Source organism: Anneissia japonica, unplaced genomic scaffold (assembly GCF_011630105.1).
Source record: "Anneissia japonica isolate Jap-2015-1 unplaced genomic scaffold, ASM1163010v1 scaffold376_len1572418_cov194, whole genome shotgun sequence".
NCBI classification, from domain to species: Eukaryota; Metazoa; Echinodermata; class Crinoidea; order Comatulida; family Comatulidae; genus Anneissia; species Anneissia japonica.
The window spans coordinates 748226-775617 of NW_022741166.1; the positions used below are offsets into that span (position 1 = coordinate 748226).

At 33.5% G+C, this 27392-nt stretch overlaps 1 protein-coding gene across 1 annotated transcript in view; it reads right to left on the reverse strand.

The window, feature by feature from the left end:
• Positions 1-10278: 10278 nt before the first annotated feature.
• The window catches only part of LOC117118597 (heparan sulfate 2-O-sulfotransferase 1-like), a 59528-nt gene continuing 42414 nt past the window's right edge, over positions 10279-27392 (reverse strand). Inside the window, exons 5-8 of the mRNA XM_033263226.1 lie at positions 25425-25563; positions 14839-14936; positions 11863-12020; positions 10279-10930 (exon numbers count right to left, since the gene is read on the reverse strand). Coding sequence (XP_033119117.1) covers positions 10695-10930; positions 11863-12020; positions 14839-14936; positions 25425-25563 — 631 coding nt within the window. The 3' untranslated portion in view covers positions 10279-10694. The remainder of the gene's footprint in view (positions 10931-11862; positions 12021-14838; positions 14937-25424; positions 25564-27392) is intronic.

Genomic DNA, 27392 nt, shown 5'->3' on the forward strand with positions numbered 1-27392 from the left:
GAGCAGTTCAGTTTTATTTTCTATGGTAGGCTACATCACACTGTCTCTGTGGTTGCCGAAAATTGCTGATAAAAGATCATGAGAATTTGTTGGCCGCGCTTCATTTTGACTATATAGGCCTAATATGGTGATGTGATGATGTTGAATTTTACTATATGAAAGTGTCATTTCCGGCCATCTATAGGTACTATTTCCACGAAATGTACCCTCGCCTTTCAAAACAGATCATCTGCACTCCTGCACGCACTCCCACCGCCAAATTCTGCATCTGCCCCAGATCGGTTGACTCCCATAAACGACAGAGGATCTGTGCATAAACTATGGAGGAATATATTTCCTCCAAATGACTTTTGGTATCAATTGATGTAATGATCAGTATTTCATTGTTCCATAACAATCCAGCCGTGGCGTAATTATTTATTAAAGCCATATATGGGCCGTGTAATTTTATTATAACCCTGTTTTGTTATAAAATAAAATAAATGATCTCTATCTATGTGAAAAGGAAAATATAAATTTTTAGAAATAAAAATAGTAGTAGGCCAATTCAATATTATTTTTTGTATATTTTTGTATATTATTTATTTCTTGTAGGCTATTAATTACTGTATAATGCAATAACTTCAGACTTGTTCTGCTTTTTATAACCGCCAAAAATACTTTGATTACTCTTCCATTCATTTTGTATTTTATAATGTATCAGTTTGTTTATTTGCATTAATAATGCGCTTTAACATAATATAAAAACATTCACATTAAAAAAAAAACAAAAAAAAAACGATAAAATTTCTATGATGAAAGAAATGTCAATTTATTTGTAGGCCTACATACAGAGTAGAAAGATTGTCGCTGATGCGATGCATCATTAATGCGATCATTTTAATCACTCATATTTAAAATTTCTTTAGTTTAGGCCTATTTGGAGATTTTGTTTATTTTGTATTAAAAAACACAAATTTAAATGTCTCCTCATGCTAGTTATAATATTCCAAGTAGGAATACAGTTTAATTATATAATTAGTTTTCATTATTTGAGCGAGTATTAGTAGAGTTCCTATAAGGACAGACCAGGACTTCCTCAAATTTCGGAGTATCAGATTGTTGACGCCTGATCACGCTTGTTGACGCAAAATAGTGTGCCCAAGGTAAATTTATTTGTACATAAAACAGAGATATCGATATCGACACAAAAAAAAAACAGGATTTGCGCCCTCTAGAACTTCCAAAAGAAATTTAACTTTTTCTCTTCAAGAGAGAAAGTACAGTATAGGCCTATAGCAGGACACGCGTGAATATATGCCAGGTTTAATGTTAAAAAAATCACACAACATATCAACTAAAAAATCATAAATTAATAGTTTAGTAAACTCTTTAAACCCCTAAAATCAATGAAAACTACATTCCTTAAGGCTCAATAAGTTATAAACGCATCGACATAATGGTGCGGCAATATAGTTCACAACAATTGTACCATTACAGTAGGCCTATACAATAATACCTATGAGCAGTACTTAAAAGCTAGATGTGTTCATTGCTTCTAACCTATAATGTGTAAACATGTAGGAATTAGTTTAAATAGGCACTACACTACAGATTAAATTAAGTACTTCTTAAAGTAATACAGTATTATAGGATCTTCTTTAGTTTTGTGTAAACATGTGTAAGTGATTAATACAATTTTTAAATATATTGATGAGATGGGCATGCAACGAACAAACTTGTGAAGATCTTTAATAACTTATACATAATGTTTAAACTCTGCTGATTCGATCAAGAGTCTCTCGACACAAATCCATTGTCTCGGGAATTCTCACAAATGTTTAGAAAAGAACACCTAAGTTAATTACCAATAAGGCTACTGTAATTCGTGGGTTTTTTGTGTACAATAATTTAACATTTTTGATTGTATCAATATTTTTCTTTTGTGCACCAACTTTACTAACGATATCGGCGTGCACATGTTTTCCGAGTGTCGACAACCCGAAAGATCAGAATGCTTGCATGAAAAACAACTCCACACGCCCCTCCCCCCAGTCTCCCGAATTGAGAGTTCCAGGTGTTGAAACGATAGGAGACAATCGATTTCAATCGATCTATCATTCTTCAACATGAAAGTGTTCAGTGGTGCTGTCACATGCAAATACTGTAATAATAATAATAATGATGATGATGATGATGACGACGATGATGACGATGATGATGATAATAATAATAATAATAATAATAATAATAATAATAATAATAATAATAATGTTTTTTATTGCAAAAGGCCTTAAATTTTTTCTTTAAATCATTCGTATTAATCTCCATATCAATTGGTAGTTTATTCCGTCATGCAGGGCAGCACAGGAGAAAGAACAAAATGTTCTCGGTGATTCTAGTTGGTGTTATCACATCACATGCTGTCTTTATGATCAAATGATGTCTTTAGCACAAATTCTCTAATACCAGTTATCTTTGCCATGCTTGCATGTAATTCGTCTTCTATTCGGGCTAATCTTAAATTACCTCCAAAAAATTAGGTCTATCTTTTAATAATTCAGTAGATTTTCGGACATGTGAAAAAACTCATTTTTTCCATACTGATTATTATTCTTGATGATTGATACTCACCGAATTTTGCTATAGATTGCATAGATTACCGGTATTAAAAATGATGAATGTATCCTGTCTAACGTTTTCTTTTCGTAGAAGAGTTGAAGCTATAGTTTATTTCTCTATAAAGAAATTGAGAAGCGGGGGTGGAACCGTCTAAAAAATTGTTCCACAATTATCTCTTTTTTAACCCATGACTTATATGCAGGCATCGACCCCAGGCCAGATTCTTATTCGTCCAGCAAAATAATTGTTATTTTTGTGGCAGTTCAGGCAACTTATTATAAATCATGTATTTCTTATCTTTAGTAGTCTGTAGTATGTAACAAAACATTGAAGCGAAATATAAAGAAAATAATACCGAGCTAATAATACTATACAGTGTAGGCATATTTATTAGTGTTACTGTACATTTGCCGTCTTCTTCTGCAAACATGGCTGTTAAGTTGAAACATTATTACACAGATAACTTAAACAAAACGATTTTTTCTGATCAAAAATAACTAATTAAAAAAATTTCACCAAAAAGAATAATATGGAGTAAACAAAGTACATCATTCACACACATGTTATGAAGTTGAAATGATTTGATAATACGACACAAATTGTTCATCAAAAGAGTTTGCTTGAAAAGGGTGTGGCCAACAATATAAACCCCCTTGATTTCCGAGCCTGGAAGCCATTGATAATAAGCATCACAAAATTAAACTGATATATTGCATTGCATCAAATTCTTCAGGGAGCAGTGGAAGGCCATCGTGGATGGGGATGTCCCTCAATACCTTGGATTGATGATATAAAGAAAGTTACATCACGCAGAATGTATGATACACCTAATAATTTTATTTTTTAAAATTATTATTCTTATTGATACTTTTCTTTTGATATTTATGGTTATTGGTCTTTTTATTTTTTTTTTATATCATAATGTGCATTGTTACTTGTACGTAATTCTAATTCTGTATCAGGGGGGCTATAGCTTAAAGGTGTTGTGCATTGCACTGCTAATTTATTTAGCCTCCCCCAACTCAAATCTCGGCGATGCTGTTTTCTACTTTGCTCTATTGTAATTGTGTTTTTGTATGAGGTGGAAATAAAGATTCTGACCTGTCAAGTCTCACGCGTCTCGCGGGAGTCTCACGTATTTAACTTCGACCTCACGCCCTCACGTGAGGGCTCTCATTCTCACGCATTCCAGAATTTCTTCAAATTATATTTTTTTAATGTGCTATTTTCTCAAACAAGCATGCAACATGTACAAGCACAACTATTGGCGCTAGCGATACCATAGCGATCGTCAGTGTTCGACGCCGCCTCAGCAGAAACCAAGGAGGTTACCTCCTTGCAGAAACTGAAGAAAACTAAATGGGATATCAAACTGGCACTTTGTATCATTGTCAATGTATATCAACGCTTGACTGTATTTTCCGTAAGGTTTGTGACCTCGTGCATAATTTTCGAAAAATGTCCAATCTCAAGCAAATCCAGATGAAATCTCAAGCAAGAAAGTGTGAGACCCTTGACAGGTCTGTGTATGGTGAAACTCGTTTGGCACCGGACAGAAGATGGCATCAGTGGAGTATTGCCTAAGGGATCTTGGAGGACGAAGCCGCAGCCCCTGGGCAAAGGGTCCTTGTTGGAAAGTGGTGGCGCCAGTGGGGGAATGGGGAATTTTTCTACCCGTCGGACAGGCCTGGATCCCCCAGTTGTCCGACAAATGACTAGGTTGTAAGACCAATAATTAAAAAAAAAAAAAAAAAATTTGCCTATCCGAATAACAATAACACTATTTTGATTGCCATTCCCTAATTGTGGTCTAAAAGCACATTTAGGACCAAATCAAACCATAAAAACTCTCCCCATGAACCCCAACAGGGATTTTTATCATTCTGGGCTGTCGACCAAGGCTTTGCCGTCGCCATGCCCTACATCGGACCCCCTGTCGTCAAATTTCCGGTGCCACCGCTTGTTGGTGTGTGAAAATTAACAAAATATAATTATATTTTTAATGATACCGACATTGCCTTTAATGCAGTTTTTCAGCCTTTATAGTCAAAATGTTCTTTAGGGTAGCACACTTTACTGAAATTCACGGGCCCAACACATTTTTATCCCCAGGCCCCATGACTTATCATTACGCCACTGCATGGCATGCTCTTGTGAAGTCCACAGTAGCGCAACTCGTCGCCATTAAATCCAGAGAGAGACTGATGCTTGCATGATCAGTATCCAATCAAGCTCAAATATTAATGCTCGCAAGCACTTGTTAAACTTTAGGTTGTCAGAAATATTTTGGAGGACCCATTAACATTTCTCTGCAGCCCATAGGCTGAAGCTTAAAGTTTGTGTTACAGTGGACTAAATCTGCTATAGCTTCAAGTAGTGAACCGTTCAAACTGTGACATGTAACACAACACAACATTGTTTATTAAATATTTTTTATTCATCTTTTTCATTTGCTTGTATAAAATGATGATGCAAGGCTAGACAGGGTGACACTGTATTGAGATAATATACACACACTTTTAAACTTTTTATATTTAGCAAGTTGAAAATGAGATATGCACTGTTTAGAAATAAACTATGGTGATTCATCACTTGTCAGAACAAGAAAAAAGAAAATCTATTTGCACAAAAAAGCATCACATTCATTGTATTGAAACATATTATAACACCACTTTTAACACGTTAAAGGACCTTACTAAAAAATATTGACCATACATGATCAGTAAACATTGAAATACATTATTTTTTAAATAGAAACATCTCCTTTTTATTAGTGTGTCACCATGTTGTGATGTGACTGTAAGCTCAGGCTTGTCTAACTGCAACCCATTTGTTTTTTTAAAGAATCGGCTTACTAAAATGAATATGCTACAGTTTGACATCACAGTCATTCAATGCTATGTACCAGCGATTTACATTATTCCCATGCTTTCTTTTGCAGAGCATTTGAATTCCTAATATGTGAATTGCGTGCATGATGCCACAGGTGTCTGAACCCTTTCAAAAAGAGAAAAATTTGTACTCCTATCTGAGAAGGAACACAATTTCAAAAACTATTGTACAATAGAAATACAGTACATAATACTTTCACAATCATCGTTTTATCACGAGAATCGCAAAAATGAAGGGCATGCGAAAATAAAGGGCTTGACAGTATCCATGGAAACCTACAAGCTTATGTTAAACAGACTGAACTAACAACATATACCTTTGAGTTTTTTAAGCACCCCATCAATTAATTAAATAATTCATGTTTGTACACTATATACACATTGGGGTTTAATATGGATTCGATTTGATTTCATTAACCTTTAGCTTTTATACAAGGAAATATTATTGGCTTTTACTGACAATAAAAGTACATCAGTTTTAATCTACTTATCCACTCCCATATACCAGGATCTGTTTGACTCATTAACAATAAGTACACTTTGGATTTGAGAGAAAACTACAGACATTTATGCATAGGGTATGTAGCAGAATATATTTTTATCTAGCCTGCTTACATTTCAATTTAAATTTCTCTTGATGTCAATAATACATTGAGCTATTCTTATAAATCGAAATGTAAGAGCATTTAATTAAAGTAAACATACACACTTTTATATGTTTTCTAATTTGTTACATTTTGAACATGTCAACGTGTCTGTATCATCACCAATAGCATTTTATAGGGCATGCATTAGAAATCAAACAGAGTACTACCACATAGTTTTGTGCAACCACGCGTGGATACAATAGAATATGACTAGCTGCATATAGGAAACAGAATGGCGACAAATTACTTTTGTGACGAATTAGGTCTTTCTTTTACCCACAAGTCAATGTTTACAACAATACAGCCTATTCGTACGATCTTTATCCAAGGAAAATACACAGAAATGTACAGTAATGTATGTTATCGGATGATATCGCGTAATATGTCCACCAATTTTTCCAGGCCTTAGCCTATTACTGTATAATATACATACTGTATATTACAATCTTTAAAAGTTACGTTCTGAGTTAAATTCAAATATTTGAAGTCCTCTTCACACTAACATTTTAATAGTCAGTCTTTACAATTTTAAATTGTGTTTTTCATTGACATAAAAAAATTTTTTACAGAAACATTTAAAGTCACTGATCCATGGCATACACTATTCACAGGAAACCAACTAGGAAAAGTATGTGTAGAATTACATACATGGTCATGATATGATGTCATAATCATGACCATATTTAGGCATATCTCATGTTTTTGTCAAAAAAAATTTGATAATCTAGGGGCTTAAGAGTAAAATTGTGTGAAGATGCTGTTTATTGGTGGTAAAGCACATAGGTCTTAGTACAGAAACAGAAGTGTTTATTAACATGGATTCATAACAAAACTTTATACTTTTGGTCCATATAAAAATACCAGCAATTATTATAACAATATAAACCTATATTCCTCCAAATGAGCAAAAAAAAAAAACATGTGAATAATACTGTTCTTTTGAAACTATTGCATATTAATTGTTAATAGGTTGAGGTTGATCCTATCAAATATCTGAATAATATGGTGGGAGCATCATTAAACCCTTCATGATTAGTTCAAATGAAGGTGAAAAAAAAATAGATTTTAGTTTTTTTTTTTTTTTTACAGGAGTATGAGTTCCCCTTATCCCACAAGATCACAAGCACACACAAACATGCACACAAAATTTTATATCTCCCTATGACGGTATAGGTACACAGCTGCACCAGATTATGACATCTCTACAGAATTACTGAGTGTTTTAAAAATTAAAATAAAGGACAGTCTAAAAGGATGAGGAAGGGTCAAAACATTTCTTCCCTTTCAATCTTTTAAGAACTCACAATTGACATTAAGATTAACATTATAAATATATCACATTGAAGGGTGGTTTGCACACATTTCTAAACTATGTTTGGCATCCACAAAAGTACCTTTAAAATAAGAATTCTTAGATCCACAACTCTTTAGTGGTATTAGGATTTTTTATAAATCATTGTATATGGATCTACACAAACACATATATTTACTTAAAAGTCTTAACATTTGAAAGCTCTCATTTTTGTCTATATGAATTAAATTATCTCAACTTGTCATCTGTCTTAATATACAGAAGTCCTGTTCTCGAAAAATAACATCACATTCATGTATCTATATAGTGAAAATCCAAAGAAATTAATGATGCAAATTAAATCAAATACTGATATAACTTTAAAGTATTTAAAGTATTAACATTACCTCAAAGCAACAAAAGCCTCTCATTTCTAAAATAGCAAAATACATTACAATTATTCTATATCAAATATAACATCAAATATAATATGACAATTCATTACAAAAAATGTAAATAATAATTTTTAAAAATAAAGCAAACAGTAAACAGAGTTCACAGCATAAACTATATGCCCCTTCCCCTAAATTGTTAAAAATTAAAAAAAAAATTGAGAAAAAAATTCTTTTCTACTATTTTGAGTCTAAGAGTGCAATTTCCGGCCATCTAGTGGTGCCATAATCATAAATTTTTTCACCACAGTCTCAAGTGGGGCTGAAGTAGTATAGATCTTCTATCCGTGAAAGTCCCTCTCTGGCCCCCCCCCCTCTATTTCAATTTCTTGGATCCTCCACCGAAGTGTCCAACAACATTACCCCAAATGTGTCTATGTTGTACAAGTTGTTATTTCAACATCTGTTATAATATTATTTTTGATTAAATTTTTGGAATGTTCAGACAATACAGTAGAACCCCATTTATGGGGACACTTTCTAGACCAAATGTTGCACCTGAATAGGGATTGGCTAGTATTAAAAGCAAAATTTTCCCCTGATTTACAGCCAAAAAAGTGTCCCATAATAGGTGTTCCCAAAGGAGGTGGGCGGGGTCCTACTGTAGTACCATTTCACCACCACATTAAGTTTATTATCCAAAGAGCAGACTACAAGTTTTTCTAGCAGCTTTCTGACATAAAATTTTGATAACCCCCAGATTCAAACATTGGATAGCTTGTTAGAAGTATTAAATAAAGTATCAACTTCGAATTAGTCAGAGATCAAATAAAATCAATTTTCACTGATTCATCCAAAGTATCACATTTTCTTCGACAAAAAACTGTTGTATGGCCATATAAAGTCATGATATACCTATATATGGTCATGATGTGATGTCATCATAGCCATATTTAGGCATACCACATGTTTTTGTCAAATAAAATGTGATATACTTGACAGGGCTGTACAGACTTTTATCTTTTTTATACAAAATCCACAAATTCTGGCTATATGTCAAATATTATAGGATCAGTACTTTTTGTGGAAAATTGGCAAGGACAAAATTGTCTGAGCCAACTAAAAATATACCTATGCTATACAAATCAGGAAATTCATATTTTGAAATATATTCCTCAATGTAGTAGCAACAGACAGATATATTTAATCATTGAGAAAACACTTACAAACCACAGATGTTCATTTACACGTTCACCTGAAATGAGTTCATGGTGTGAACAAAAGCTTGCAGTAAAAAGTGCATTAGTCTGCAAAGTACAATACACCGTAATTTTTAAAACTGAATACTACTGTACTCTGATCCTATGATCTGTCATGATCTGTTGATTACCATTTTCACAAGAGGGCAGTATACTACTATAGAGGTTGTTCACTCCCAAACATACGCACACAGTATCATCATGTAAAATATTGTACTGTAAGTGCATATTGCACAGGTCAATCATCTAGAATTATCTTAGATGTTTCTGTAATTCTAATTGATTGATCCCTGTATAATACTACAAGAACACAAACTGTGTGGGCAGATTTTTCCCCTACAAACAAATCATGTGAATGTACTTTGCATTTCCTAATGTAATTTTCTGTTAAGTATTCCAGCACGTTACAAACAGTGTCTGTGGATACCTTATCACTCTTATTTTATGATGACAATTTCTATATTGTGAGCTGTTGTTATAATTATTTAATACATCTATAAAAACAGTACCCCATCGATAAACGTACTGATTATATTCTTTATTGGCCTTTGGCAAAGTATGTTTCTCTTCTAGATATTTATGAATCCCATTATTTTGTAAGTACAGGTAATGACAGAAGTTCTACACATGTTAGGGCTGCAAAGTGGGGAAAATTACTGTGTAGACTTTTAGCCTCAACAGGCATGCTTTAAAAGGCAAGTGAGCTGTTGTGGCAAAATGAGTCTTGTGGCTAAACTAACTAAATCCTTTCTGAGCCACTGGGGCTCATAGGGCTGGAGCTTATCCCTAGTTTTTGTAGTGTAAAGTGGATGAGAATTGTACTCCCCATGGACGGGACACTAGTCCATCACAGGTTAGTCCCCAGCAGTTTGCTGGTACCCATTGATACAGCTGGGTGGATGGAAGCAATGTAGCTAAAGTGCCTTTCCCAAGGACACAAGCGAATCTGCACAGCGGAGACTCGAAACCCCGACCTTACGATTGAAAGCCCAAACCTCAACCGCTGCGCCAAACTTCCTAGTCTTGTCACATGCTGGGTCAATTTGATATATTCAAGAAAATATATATGAAGCAATATTTTGACAAAAATTAGGTTTCAATTTTTCTGATAAGTTTAATATGTATGTTTATACATAATATAATACAAAATGGGAGAAAAAAAAAACCATACAAACATAAACTATTTCTTTGTCTTGTTTTCCAAAAATGTACAAATAATAATAATAAAAAAAATTCAGTTGAGATTCTGTGGCAAGTTTGATTCATCCAGACACGACATTATTGATTCACAAGTCCTGGGCTAGTAATTGGTTACCGTACTTTACATGTCAAAGGTTCTGGTTCCTGAATAAATGTTATAAGAAAATTTAAGTTTACAGTGAAGCTGTGTTCGTAACTTACAAGGTTCATTCCTTTTAACTTTACACTGTTCCATTTTTCAAATGTCAAACTTAGTATCACTTTAAACACTATAGGTATTAATTTTGACAATGCAATCCAGAGAAAGTGGGAACCCAGATTCAGCTAGCCCAAGGCAGGCACTATATGTGTATGAATCATTACCCAGAAATCATTCTCACTAGCCCAGCAAAGCATAACCCCTTTATGTCTGTTCATTTTTTCAGTGGTTGTTTTGGACGAATCTTCTCAAATGTAAATCGTTGTGGGACGTTTATATATTCTCCGTTTCTAACTTGTAGTGTTCTCCTTTTGACGTCGTGGAAAATAGTTCTGGCAAAGTTGTAAAATTCATCCTCCATTTTCCATACTACAGAGTTCTTTATCTTGGCAACTGTTGCCGCTGACGGTTCTATCTTGGTACTTGTTTTGCGAAGGTGGGAACGCTTGCCTAAAGAAAATATGACAATAAATAAACAAATAATAAATATAAAATTTACTTTGAAAACAAAAATCCAGACACTTTTCTTCTGAAAAGACTTTAAGATGAGTTTATATATGAAGATTAAATATAGTTGATCATACTAGATTTTATATAGTCTTCAAAATAAATTACACAATAAAAAATGTAATCATGGCTGTAATGATACACTTCAGGTTTTTGCAGTTAGTGGTTCCATCTTGTGAAGAAACTTAAAACCGTTACTATGACAATGTTGATCAAGGTGAAACAGAGTAAGATGACTCACAGCATCAAATGGAATTTGCTACAAAATTACACTGAGTACATTTTCTGAAGAGATTCAAATTGTTTGCAATGTAATTACTGGTGTGTTAAAATGTCAGTTATTTGGATTTTCAGAGTGATGATGATGTTGAAGAAGCTGATACAATGATAATTGTGTAAGGTATAAGGATGAAGATGATGTTGTTGAAGTAGATGTTAATGATGATGTGAATGCTGTTAGGATGATGATATTGTTGAAGAAGATGTTATGAATGATGATGAAAAAACATTATGAAAATGATAATGATAAGGATACTGATTATGATGGTATGAGGATGATGATAATAGAAGATGCAGGTAATGATGGAGATACAAATTTTAAGATAATAATAACAATAACGATGATGATGAGTATGATGTTGATGACTAAGTATGATGTTAATGTTTATTTCTAATGGTCTTACAGGGTTGACTGTCATTAGAACGTCCATATGCAAAGCTAGTTAAGACTACCTGTATAAGAGTAGTTTTATAGAAGTTCCACTGGTTCACTGTTCTGTCATAATTTAACATTCTCATGATAATGTTGATGATATTGATGCGAATGATAATGATTAACATTATTTTTGACCTAACTGAATTCAGCAAACACTTACCATGCTGATAGAGTTTAATAGCACCTGTAAACATGGACGGTAGGGTAGACTCAAGCACAGCAATGAAGTCATCCATCTCCTCCGTCAAACCCACCACTAAGTAATTAGTTACAAGATTGTACTTGGCTTGCTGCAGAGCCCATTCACTCCCAGGATTCCTGTAAAAAAAAAACAACATTTTGTGACTTTCAACCCATAATAAATAATTACAGAACCTGAAATAATTTAGTCAAACCCTGAGTCTCCAATAAATGGGATATTCGTGAAGAACTAGGAACAGGTCTGTAACCAGGTTCATGGGAAGGGGGTTTCTTATAGGCCAAGTTTAACTCAGTATTGTTCTGTTTTAAACAAAGTTATGATAAAATACTACTACAGTAGTAAGCTGGTCAAAAAGGGGGTTTGGCCAAATCCCACAAAACCCGCCTGGTTAGGGCCTGGGGAACCTTGACATTAAATCACTGCAAACAAGCTGTTCTAGCAAAGAATAGTGTTCTCCCTGGTGTTACCCACTGGATAGTATTAAGTCAGCATTAGACTGACTGCTTGCACTAGACAACACATGAGCTTCCTCTGTATATGCATCCAGAGGCAGCAATTGTAGAATATATATAATTAATGCTTGCGGTACATCACGTAGATAGTTCTGAAAAGAACTGTTGTTGTTGGTTGAGAATATCTCGATGTTTCGGTTGACTTGCTTCAACCGTCTTCAGGAGAATAATATCTGCAGAGATCTCAAACAGGGAAATCCTACCAGTGAAAAGCTATACAAAAGCTAAAATTCACGGTCTGAATAGAAGGGCGGGGCGTGGCTTGAAAGCCAAGACAGTGGCATTGTTCTAGCTGGGGGAAGGAAAGCCAAAAACAATGGCATAGTTTCCAGTGTAGAGGGAAAGATTTGGCGGGAAAAATTTGGTTTAGGTCCGGTTAAACATGGACAACCAAATATCGCTGATGACAAATCCAATATCTTGATGTACTATATTATATATATTTTATATTATTATATATTATACTTCGCCATGCAAACCTTCAAACAATTGTAGAATATGTTTACTGATCTAGCAGGTATTCCTGAAGAGCAAAAATAGTTCATAAAGGAAAACAAAACTGAAGTGAAAAGGTGATAAACTCTTGGCATAACATGCAGGGTTTCTATAATTGCCTAATTTCACTTTCAGGATTGTCTAGGGCTGAGGGAAACTACAAAACTTAAGAAATAATAAAAACAAAAATGTGGAATTTCAGTCTGTACTTTACATCACGAAAATGAACAATCCATTGCCATCAAAGTATATGGACATAAAGTAGTATTGCCTTCTATGAATACATTTTTACTTTTTTATGTCGTTTATATGCACTGTTTTGCTGCCACTAATTTTTACCAGCTATGATTTTACACTATATGAAAATTTTATCAGGAAGTTCAGTGCTAAGATCTCATAATTCATGAGCAAATTGGCACATGAATGGAAAAAGCGTATTTTTAATTATTTTTTGGCGTGCAAGTCTGCAATTAAATTTCATACTTAAGTCGACAATATGTGTGTTTTTTTGTTTAAAAATGTTTCCAGAATATTCAATTATATCAAATATAATGTCTTTAAAAGTGGAATTTGCTAAATCAGATATGAGTCTTTGAATTTCGATGAAAATGTAAGCACCCAGCATGCACATAGACATTTATATCAATACATGCTCAATCACTGTAGGATTATTCTAAACTTGGGATTAATTTGTCAGCTCCTGCAAGAGCCACTTAAAGGAAACAGGAAGAGGAAGGGGCAGGTGGAGCCCTGGTAGCCTGCAATTATAGATTTCACCGAACAGCAAAGAGTCAGGAATAAAGATGTATGAATCATTTCCTTTGAACATAAACAGAAAATTTGACCTGATCTGCAAATGGATAAAACTACAGTAAGTAGAAAATGTAAGCAATAGTAACTAGAATTATTGATTTTCATGATATATGTTGGGAAAAATTCTTTAACACTTTAATTAACACCAGTCCTAGAGAGGGCTTTGGTTCACAGCCTACAAGAAACCCCTCAATTTTCTTATAACTAAACATCCACTCTATAAGTTTAAGCCCTTTAAGGTAACAATTTACAAGAATTGTTGAAGCAGATGGAGTGGTGTGGAGAATAAATTCTGGCATTTGCAGGATTTTCACACAACAAAACCTTCCATTAATAAAAAATCCAGAAATTTATCCTTAAAATTCCCTGGCCACACTTGTGACTTACCCACATGGATGTGATATACCTTAAACCCCAAATACGGACAAATTATGGATATTTTTTTATATACAACTTGATAAGAGTGGGTTACTTCCTACTAAATTAAATTTCTAAAATTAGGAATATAATAAAAACTTTAAAAGTTGGTCTCTACCTACAACATTAACACAGTTATTCAGGCAATTATAAATATTATACCATTATGTATTATTTTATTTACTACTACAAGTAGATGATGACATAATTAATATCGAAATATTGAATCCTGACATGATGGCGTGCATTTCGATACTTGGAGATGTAATTATACTATCTTATCTGAGATTAATCAGTGGACGTTTCGGTTTAAGTAGTATAACCTACCAGACAAATAGAAGATTCAGGGGATGACACTTATTAACCTATCATAAAAAATTTGAGGGTACTACACGATACTATAAATCGAGTCTTGTAAAATATCAACAAGGAAGAATATTGCCCAGGGTTTAGTATGTTACATGATGTGCATGTACCACATTCCAACAAGTTTGCACGATGTGCTAATATGCATAGAAAAATGTTGCAAGTGCTCTTATATGTTTATTGTGAAAAAGCAATTTAAAAACTAAATTAATAAAATATTATCAATTAAAATAAAATCACTAAACTGTATTACTATCATGGAAGACCATTTCAATTTCATTGATTGTGTGCGTTTATAGCAACAACATTGAATTTACAAAATTGTTCTTACCAACACTCTTGGAAATGACCACAAAAAAACGGGATCTGCATCCAAAGCTTCTCAGGAAGACACTCTGGCATCTCTTTCTTAACACATTCATCAAATGTCTGAAAAGAGATGCAATAATACATAACTAATGAATGAAATATCAAATTGCTAATGCAAAATATGTACTTGCGTATGAAAGGAAACTTAATACAAAAGCGAGTGAAAAGTGTAGCCTCTAATCGGAGTCAAATTCAAGGCAAAAGCATTGGTGGCCCAGTTGGTTAAGGTGTTCGTTTATAAAGCACAAGTCCTCAGTTTGAATCCTAAATGGAATAATGTTTTTTTTCTGTACTATAACATATGTTCAAGCATTACTTCAAGAGGTTTCAACATTAAAAACATTGTATATGTTTCAACAGAAGGAAAATGAACATGTCTGTTAAATACATGTTTAGAAATACTTTATGTACAAACACAGATTTTGGCAGTTTAATACTGCATTATGAATGTTTCATTTTATTTCCTGAATGTTCAATCAATCAATTTATGAGATGCATAATAAAACTGTGAGTTCAGATATGGCATTACTAAATCATAATGTTTAATACTTCCTTCATTTGAATGTTAAGTCAATCATTCAACAATCAATCAATCAATCAATCAATCAGGTGCAAGATATCACTTTTTTGTCTTTTTATATAAAGGTAAAAACACATTTAAATTAGAGCGCTGCAGTCACTACGTAGAGTGCATACCGCCACCCTGTACCTGTTTACCAACCAATACACAGGCCGTGTATGGGTGATTCCATTATTTTCTTTTGCTCAAGTGTACAAAATCAAATTTCCGTGAACTTGATCTTTACTAAAAAAAATTTTAATCATCTCTTATAGATTATTTATTTTTTAAATTTATTAAAATTTCATGATGATCCATTCCTTAGTTTTTCTACGTAATCTTGCTAAAGAGACAGCAGTGAATACATACCGTATATTCTCGCGTATAAGACAAAGGCTTAAAATAGCAGATTACGATAAAAAAATAGGAGGTCATCTCATATCCGCAACGTATACATCTCTTATTTTTTAAATCATGTCTGTCTTATGTGAGGATCATCCGTAACACATAAATTTTCAACTGAAATGAACTGTTAGTATGAATGAACGTAATTAAATGCGGGGAAGTAAGATTTTGATGAACATTTAAAAGCCCACAAAATGGTATTATGGTTTTTTAGCCAGCCAGATGGAATATCATAAAAAGCAGCAAAACGTAGGCCTAAGGAGTTTGAATATACCAGGTATCGAAAGGAGGAATTCAGAGGGTGAAATGGGAGGGAGGATCATCTTATACGCCCAACATACAAAAATCGTCCAAAAATCTTCTCAAATTCAGGGGTTGTCTTAAACACGGACCGCCTTATACGCAAGAACATACAAAAACCTCCTTGGCACAGGTAATGAAGGCCACTGTAAGCAGACAGAACAGGGAAGGAAATCAATGAACATGAACATCACAGTGAGGTGGTCAGTATTCTCAATGAAAAGAAAGAAACCTAAATTGACATGGCTACCAAATCATCAGAAATTTGTGAATTTCTAATGCATAAATAATTGATCCCTAATTTATTTTCCTTTTTGTGGTGTCAATCTACCCATCGCTATTCTCTTTCTTTATTCCCATCGGTTTTTCATAATATTAAAATAATTCAAGTTCTGTACATTCAATTAATGCAGTATGTGAATTCATGCAGTAGACATTTTTTCATTGTTTTTCTCATAACTCCATTTATATTTATTAAACTTGATATATTCAAGATAAGTATACGTGTCTATTTTGCCAAGTTGTTTTTGTAATTTTTTTTGGTTATTCACCTTTGGGTATAACATAGTGAACTGATTAATAAGTAATATTCATGACACCTAAAGTAACCGGGGTGGTTAATGAAAAATTAACAAGCTAATATCGTTATGACATTAATAATCCATGGAATTCGTCTATAATTAACCATTCGTTTGAACTACATTTCAGGTATAGCAAAAATTACATGTCTCCTACATTGTGAAATCATATCCAGGGTATAGAAAGTCAAATCCAGGTCAGCAAAAGTGCTTGCCTGAAAATTTCTGGGGGCGTGACCAATAGCCTGGTAGATCAATCTCTGTTAGTTACGACGTCCCTAAACCCTAGGTCAAGGGGAAGCAGTACTAACTATATGCCATGCCTCATAATCTATAGTACAACATTTATTTCCATCTCACTATAATCAGACAAGTCAAACTATGAAACACTTCAATATTTTTTTATTTTATTTTATGTCATTAATTGCACATTATTCATTACCGGTAGTTGTTTAAAATGTAAACATCCTGACAGCCTGCATCCTGATCTAAGAATCCTATGAATGGTTGGCTATCTATTGTACTTAGAGAGCTGTATACTGTACTATAATTACTTTTATTATCAATACACGTTTATTTATTATGATTGATTATTTTAGCATGTAAATTTGTTATGATAAAGGGATATGGCATGGAGATATGATTATTTCCGAGGATGTAATTAGGAAGAATAAAAATAATAGTAGTAACAATAAGGATATTACTTAAGATTGTGTAGCCGGCCTGCTTGGGTTGGTAGAAAGAAATTAGTTAGGCCTACTTGCAGGACAAATATCAAGACCAATGGGAGGAGAAACAATAAAGGTAAACAATAAACCCAGAATACTATGATATTATTGCTACCCTTTGTCTCTATAATACTGTACATTAAAAAAAACCTTTGTCTATTAACCTGCTGTTATGGAACTATGTTATGGATTTGTGTTACACAGATATGTTATGCACTTTGTGTTATACACTGTGTTACATACTTTGTGTTACACACTCTGTGCTACACACTCTGTGTTATACACTTTGTGTTACACATCTTGTATTACACACATTGTGTTACACACTTTATTATTACAAACTTTGTGTTCACACTTTGTGTATGCACTTTGTATTACATGCACTTTATGTTACGCACTTTGTAATGGATGTGAACATACATTACAGGTACCATGCATTAACAACAAAAGAAAAAGGACAAACTGGAGAGTATTTCCTCTTTCTGTCGTTTAGCTATGTCAGATATGTTCTTGTCCTATTTTGATTGTTCTAAATTGTAGTATAAAATACTGTAATAAAAAATTGTATTATATAAAACTATATGATCATAATGATATAGTATTATTCTCTTTTAGAACAATAATTATCCTAGTTTCTGGATTTAATTGGAAATAATTATGTTTCATAACATAGGCTTAATAGGCATTCAATTTATTATTACTATTTTTCTCAATTTGCACCTTAATATATATTCCATCTTTTTTTTTATCAATGAGATGATGTGTGAAATGTAATATAGTTAAAAAATTCTTAAAAACAGGAGAAAATTAACAATGAAAAGCCGGAGAACCAATTACATCATTATTCAATGACAGCGAGGTAGCATTGTCAGCTCCTACAGAATATTTCCTAGATGAAAATAATGTGAAAAAATGTTTGTTTTACATTTTAAAAAGGCCTAATTTTTTACATTAGGAATTGATCTTAGTACAAGCAGTACATTAGAGCAGGTATTTAATTACATTTTGATTACCACAGGACAGACATACTAAATTAACCATATTTAGCTGAAGACATTAACATGCAATGTTCTGAACTGAATGTTCATTGAGTGAAAGGTTAATCTAGTGTCACATATGCAATGCTACCATGTACAAAATCAATGATCTGAACTCAAAACTTGTATATGAGGCCATTGAAAATATATTTTTAAAATATTACTTAAAAAATACTTATTTGTATTAAATTTTAAAATTATTATTATCTATTATATTATTTAAAAATCATTTAAAATTGAAAATTATTAAAAGTAGTCACATTAGTTAAATATGCTTCAATACTATAATTGCTTTTTCAAAATTTAAAATTATGGTCATGATAATTCCATGAGTTGTATAACAATAGTGTTCAATAGTGTTTTTGTGCTGTTAAATTTAATCTTGGGATTGCGTTAATATTTCTGTGTAATGTATTTAATGACATGGATTTGTTTTATATATGTGGAGGGCCCTGTGGGATGATGACAGTCATAATTTACTAATAGGTTACCCAGCATGAGAATACACACTAAACACATCATTCTGTATTTTAGCTGCAATAGTACTAAGAGAAGATAGCTGGAACAAGTGCCTTGGTCGGGGCCCAGGTCTGTTAGGAGAACTGGTAGCCAAGATGATGAAATAAAGTGACGAAAAACAAAGAGTTATGTAGTGTGTGTTGATTTTTGTGAGAATCCTGCAATGCATAAATTACTTGGGACTCCTAGAACCTGCCTGTATGATGTAAAAGCTTATGATGTCTCTCTTAACCAAGATTCTTGATTGAAAGCACTTTTAAGTTCTCTGTACATGAATTTTATTATCTCTTGTTAGAAAACATACTGGCGGTCACTGACTGAATGTTTTCAAATGACTTCACTTTTATCTGAACAAAGATTATGTTGATTGACTGTTGCTGAATAGTAATTTTTAAATGAAACTTGTTATTTAACAAATTAAAGATCACCATTAATACATTGATTTCCTTTTTATATATTTAGTATTATCATGGAGATCCAAACGAATATTAAAGCATAATGAAAACATAATGAGACTAAAGCCAGGCTTACACTGCATCGGTAGACAGTCGTTTAGGCCGATGAACCCACCTCCAATCTCTGTGAGGGCTTAACGATGTGTTGCTGTCTGAGTGGATTGCCAATAAAAACGATATCATGTGGGTGTCTCATGTTGAGTTCATTGTGTAATCGCATCCACAGATAACCAGCGGAGCAGAAACTGCCCAGCTTAAGGCAACATCGTATATTCAATCCCGTATGTATACATGGAATGCGGGACGGATCCAGCCCAGTAAAAAGAGATGCCGTGATGTCCGAACTGAGTAAGAGTCTCAGGAAAGATCCCCTGCTAAATGGGAGGGGTGCAAGGGGAGATTCTCCCTTAAACCTTTAGAACCTTCATTAATTTAAGTTGATATTTGATTGATTTTTAATATTTAGCATGGTAATTTTCTGATAAGCTTTACAAAAAAGTAGGGGGTCGTACGCCCCCTTTCTAAATCCTCCACTGGAATAGAGATCTGAACGAAGGACCTTGGAATTAGAAGACAAGTATCATACTGCATCATACGACGTACGTAAAATTCTTCTCTGCTCTCTGTAAGTGCTCGATGACATGACGCTGTTTGCTGATTGTCAGTGACAGATTAAGGAGATCGTTGTGTTACGTTTTCCACAGAACTGCATCAGGCAACGACTGTTAGCGCAGTGCGTGTTTGGCTTTAACCACAATGCTATAGCCGCACTCCTCTGTAAGCGCTTGAAGACATGACGCTTTCTGCTGATCCTTGATGGCAAACTGGAGATCGCCATTAAAATTGTCAAACGCATATTGTCTTCTCCAACAATCACCACCGACGCAGTGCGTGCCCGGCTTTAACCACAACGGTATAGCTGCACTCCTCTTTAATCAAATATTCATTATGCTTGTAATTTCATTATGTCTATCAATCAAGTCGATCAATGGACCTATCGGGTTTCTTTCAACATAGATTTAATCACTTTAATTACATTGTAGCATATAAAGTATTTTGTGACAAAATAATCAATTTGTAAATTACAACTGAAACAAAACACACCTGCTAACTGGTTATATATAGATCGCCAATTTTAAGCACTTGTACAGGAACAAACGCTACAACCATCAGCTACCCTAATTAAAACAAATATAATTAGACTAATGCTATTAAGGCTTAAATTAATACCTGTCATGAATACTGTATCTTGTTCATCCGATACTTGACTTTCAGAAAAAAAATTGATGTCTTAGACAGCATTTTATTATGTATCCTAGGGATTAGAGATAACTGTATTCTTAAAGTCATGCTTTCATATTGTTCAACTCTATGCTTGTGATAATCCAATAGGCCTAGAACAGCTCCTAAAGAGCTTTGCTCTTATATATGTCAAAATTAGTTAAGGATAAGATATTCTTATTTCTTATACTGTTAAACTACCTTTTTAAGGTTATATTTAACAATAGCAAGAAATAAAAAATAATTAATGATATTTATTAATAGTACTTCAAAAATACCTCAATGTATAAAATTATCAGATCTTATAAATATCCTCTATCGACATTTTGAATTTTGAATTTTATAAATTCATCACAATTAGCAACAATAAAAAACAGAAACAGTAACAATTACAGTAGTTTTACTATGTCTGTCTGTAAAAGAGAACATAGGGCTATTCCTCATTGCTATTAAGAGAAGTGATGTTGAAATAACAAAAAAAAAAAAAATTGTTTAAAGAGTCTAGTGGGAAATAACACATGAAAAACAATATGAAATCATACTGAAAATTATGAAAAAAATTATGAAGTTAAAACACATGAAAAATCAACTCAAACTATTACTGCTATTACTATTCAAAATATGTAGAATGATATCATAATTTAATATGCACATCGTAGATATGGTCTTTGCTTGGACAATGTTTGAAGAAGATTCAAGCACGGAAAGTGACCAAAGTGCAGGTCAGAAAAAATAGGAAATGAAATGGAAGAAAAATACATTAGCACAACAGCTATTTCTAAAACAAATAAAGTAAAAAAAAACAGGGGAACTTACTTAACGTTCCTAAGACTAGAACTACAGCTACAATGGTAATAGCGAAGGTGATATGGGAACTTACAACCATTGCGCGCAGTATGAGCCAACCTTGCGTAGGTCAGTGCATTGTAGTTCATATAATTCAGTGATTGAAAGCGAAAATTAATGCATCACAGTAATTTTGCGTTTAACCTAGCTGCAGTTGATTTCAACGCTTTAGAAAATGCGAATTACGTTTATACTTTAATCAACTGTCCAATAAAGGTCTTGAAATGGTCCTCATACCCACACCCAGGGTTATCACCGCGCTGGTCGGCGGTGGTCGGGCCCGTCCCGCACTCTATATTTCCAACCAGTATTTTTAGGCTGCCGACCACCACTATTTTTGCATAGTGGGAAAAAAATGTAGGCTAACAAAATACTTTTGTTACACGACTGCTAGAGTAGAGAGTTAGACAATGGACATGCTTGCTACGTAGATAAGACAAAAGATACGGTACTATTTTCGGGAAGATTTGATTTTTGTACACCACAAATTCATGGGTAAATTAATCATATAGCTATGATAACTACTATTTTTCCAGCCGGAGGGTTGTGGGGGGGGGGGGGAATGTCGACGACCACGCCCCCTGGGATGGGCCTGGTCGCTGACCACCACTCCAAAATACTGGTGAGAACCCTGCACACCCCACTGCGGAATGGCACCAAAACTTAATAATTTCTTTATTGGACCATGACAAACTATTATAGTTTCATTTAGATCCATTGATATTAAGGTATAGGACATTGGAATTTTAACTGACCCTCAAATTCAAGTCAAAAACTGGATGGTCACCAACAATTAATAATCCGTTTTTTTTTTTTCTGGGACGTTTTCCTTTGAATGGTCTTCATATCCACACCCTAGTCCGGATCATCACACAAATTTAATCATTTCTTTACTGGACCTTGACAAATTATCATAGAAGTTTCATTTAGATCCATCCATTGACAAGTTTTTTAGAGATATTTAGGTCTAGGATGTCAGAAATTAAAATGACCCTCACATTTGCCGGGCGGAATAACCCAGTGCAATAAGAAAAACAAAAACAAAACAAAAAAAAAACAAAAAAAAAACGAAACACCAGAACAAAAATAATGGCTTTTCTAGCTACTGTTGGGAAAAGCCAAAACACCATGAAAAATAGTAAAGTCTGGAAAATAATCAATCATGGAAAGTGACCAAAGTGCCGGGCAGAATAACCCAGTGCAAAAAGATAAGGGGAAAAAAAAAAAACACCAGCACAAAAACAATGGCTTTTCCAGCTACTGCTGGGAAAAGCCAGAACACAGCAGAAACAATAAGATCATAATAAATAATTAAGAGAATTATATGAAATCTATTACCTAGATAATATGTTGGTTAGGATTTAAAGGAGTGTAAATATAGAGATCATGCTTCTTGATTGGATAAAATAATTTAATACAAAGTGCATACCCTCTTGCAGGTCATCAAACAGGACAATGTGCCAATAACATACAATAACAAGTTCTTTCTATTGGTGGAAGCCTCAAACTGGAGCCTAAGATCAAACTATTAAGTACTTTTTTCCTGTTATTCCTTTGCTAAACTACTTAATGATTACACTTAGACAAATCTGTCAATTGATTAAATCTATCTACAGAACTTCCTATGAAAATACTAACATCTGTATGCTTAATTAATTTTATATGTAAATTGTTCTTTTCCTCTTTCTCCCCTCACAAAATGTTATGCTTACTTCTTAATTTTGTTATATGTTATGTTCTGTAGATTATCTTTGTATCTGCAGAAGCTCTTTAAACATTAAACGGAAATTATTTGAGGGGAAATTTACTTTCAAAAATGTCTTTATTATAGGGGTGTTATTACAAGGCAGGTGCTTTTTAGGGGGGTAGGGAGAGAGTAGGGAAGGCAATAATTTTTTGGTGGAAAGTGAATATTTCATATACGGTACTAGAATATGGTGAATACCATTTTGTATTGTGAGAGGTTAATAGCTCCAACACATAATTACTCTTAGGTAATCAATCATTTGATTAATAGAGTAGAACACTTATGGAATGCATATTGAGAAGAACTTTTCTGTTTATTCGATGTTTATTCATTACTTAATCAATCATTGGAAGGGGATAATTATTTAAGAGAATAATAGATTCCCTGGATCATGTATTTAAGAAAGGGGTGTCTAAAGCAAATTATGGATATGGACCGACAAGGAAGTGAAGCGATGCTTCAGAAATTTGTAGACTGATCTAGCCTGGGTTGAAATCGGTCTCAACCTATGCAAGGTATCCAAGTTCACCCTGACTTGCCCATGGGTGTATATTTCTAAAATCTTACTGTAATATTTCAGAGGTCCCAAGTCTACCGCTACTTTCAGTAGTCTACCGCTTTAGTGACGATCTACCGCGCTACCGTAAGCTTACGTTTTTCTACGCATGAAAAAAATTCTCCCGTAATTTTTTTGAAAATTTGAGTACGGTAGGCTATTTAATTTTGAATATAAGCTTAGCCTAGGCCTAGATAAAAACATAACTTGTTAAAAAACAATCGTAAACAATCACAAATAAGTTTATTCCACTCCCTACCATCAATGTTTATAATGCATTTGCAATTAATTACGGTAGCTGCTGAAAACACGGAATCACAATACACTTTGTTTATTAAAAAAGTTGATGCGCCCATCCTTCCGATGCTCGGCCTAAGACCATGCCTGCAGTGTGATTTGATATCTAAACAACCCTGAAAACAACACGCCACTTGACCCATAGAACAGGCCTATAGCTTTTTGCATAAAGTTAATTTTATCGAGCTGTATCATGAAAATAATTACATAATAATTAATTAATGGTCAAAAATAATAAGTAAAAATATGGCTCCAGCGAAGAAACATAAAAATCATGTGCTTTTAATTCACAATTCAAGAAGTACGTTCGCCACTGGTGGTCGTCGTTACCCTACCTGGCCTAAGCCTAGCCGCCTCCTCGAGCCATTTTTTCCTGTACTGGCTAGGGCCTAAACTAGGCCTAGGCCAACCGTCCTTTAAATACCTTAGGTCTAGACCTCAGTTAAGGTTTTTGAAGTCTAGCTACGCACACCTAGACAAGACTATTGATATTTTAACAAGAATAAAAATAAATTAGGTTACATACATTTTGAGATAATATTTTCGTTATTTTTTTATGTCTACAGACTTGTTTGCCATGATTGAACTGCATCCAAATTCCGCTCTTCTCTTAGCATCAAAGAAGCTACTAGACTACTACTACTGTTGAATACAATATTAAACTAACAGATGCCAGAAAAGAACTGTAAATTGATGTAATTAATGGGATGTAGTTAGTAGGCCTAAGTGTAAATAAATGAATAATGTACAATATAAGACTAGGCCTACTGTACAGATTAGTAGATTCCAGAATTTATGTAATTTCATGGTATATGTATTCATTTACATTGTGTAAATAAAAATGAAAGGAAGAGCAAGTTAACTGTGTGTTTGATCATTGAATGTCAAGTATTTGATATTATGAGTAGTCGAGTATTGGCCGCAACGCGACGCACCTTGTATTTGCAGGCGGCCAAAGGTTCCCGACAAAATCTCCTGCGAATGGAGTTCTTCAACTTGGGACCCCTGATATTTGGTTAAAATGGTCAAAAGAGAAGGGAAATTTTATTTTGGTAAACATAATATATATTATTTATTTCCAATATTTGAGCACTCAAGTCTCACTTGTTGGTAATTTTGAATGATTGACAATGAAGTATCAATCAATCAATCAATCTTTATTTTCCATCATCAATAAAACAACAAATAAAGTATTGTTGTAGTATTACAAGAAACTGACAACTACAAATATTTCCCTTACCATTTTATCGCCCTGCTTGGTACGACGCATGTTTGGACGATAATCGTCGCCATATCTTAGAAAGTAGAAATATGAGATGAGTCGCTCTAGAGGCTGGCGTACGATGTTGATGTAAACAGGCTGCTGTATACTACCAAATCTAAAGAATTTAAAAAAAATAAAATTGAACAAATTTGTTTTGTTCACACTATTCTCCCAATTCCAATATGACTGGAAGGAATGTAAAATGTACTATATGAACCAAGTATTCAAAAAAAGCTAATTTTAAAATTTTATCATAACATCAATCAATTGCCAGTACCCCAACTTCAAATTCATAATTTAAATCTATAAATCTTCAAATGCAAAAGAGTGCCTACAAGGCTAATTGCAATACAATGAAAGACAAAGTGCAAAATATACCAATGTTTAATAATTGTAATAATAACAATTTACAATGATATAGCGCATATTGCGCACTGCCTCCAGGCCCTTTACATCAAATTACAAAACCAAAAAGAATAATGAACTAACAATAATAAAATAAGGTGTTAGGCAAACAGTGCTAGTTCTCAACTACAGTATGTTTCACTATTTTAAGAATAAAAATCACTCTTTAAAGAGTGAATATTCACTTGGGGATCACTCTTTAAAGAGTGAATATTTACTTGGGGAAGAGTGAACTGAGTTATGCACTCTTTTACTGAAATTCACACTTACAGTATAAGAGAAAATATGTAATATCTGGAATACAAAACAAATTTGTAATTAAAAATGAAAATACATATTTTAATTTTAGAAGGAAAGATTAGGTTACTTAAAATCAAAGAAAGCCATGAATTCAAATAACTTCCATACCCACACATATCTCGTATTACCAATACTATACATACACAAAATTACATGCATCACAGAGCAATGTAAATTTTGGATTTTGTTATAACTTTTTTACCTTATATGAAGTATAGAAGACAAAATACAAAAGAAGTAACATTTTGTAAGGATATCTTGTATTAAAACCAACTATTCACACCTCCTATTTTGAAACTTCTTTATAAACTTAAATTTGATTTGGGAAGCAGTACAATATTTTTAAAATTTTAACCAATAACAACAACTTGAAAATGTGTGTAGAGATGACAGCAATTCCATACAATGGTGCTGTATTCAGAGTGAAAATATACTGGTAGATAATTGAAGGTAGATGCACTAATGTGTGTCAAAGTTCAAATAGAACATTCAATAATCTTTGTTTATCTTACATTCAGTTATACAAACAAAGATTATGGAATACCAAGAGGTCAGACTGTCGAGCTTTTGCCTGCATGAAATGAAATGAAAAACAAAAGCACTACCATGACCTATTAACTAGAAATTGCAAATTGCAAGTGAAGTGCTGCGAAGTACAACTGCATATAAATGTTCTTCGAACAAAATTATTTATGCGAGTCAAGTGAAAATAATGAATAATAAAAATATAACAAATAATATGAGACATGACCTGTCTCTTATACACATCTAGATGTGTATAAGAGACTTTCATTTTTGTCAAAAAGTGTCTATAGTGGTGAATTATGGTTTAGGCTTTTTTTAATAAAGTTTCAAAAATTTCTATGTATGTGGAAAATGTAGTTGGTTACCAAAGGTTACAATTTTTATTTTGAAGACTGCATGGTCTAGGAAGTGTATATGGGGCAAGTTTCCAAGGGCGGGTTTTCTAGGGGCGAGTTGACTGCCAAAGAGTGTTGCCAAAGTGCGAGCCAGCGTGTTATTTGATCACAAGTGCGAGACATATCACAAGTGTGAGCCAGCGAGCCATGACGTCACGACAATAGATAGAGACGTTAACGAGTTGAGCAAGGTATCGGCTGAGATTTGTGGAGTACAATTCAAAAAACAACTATAGGTCTAATAATGAATTATTGTGATGTTAAATAGACAATGTTAGCTATAAAAGAGCGACGTTGTTTTTCATTGGGACCTTCATCC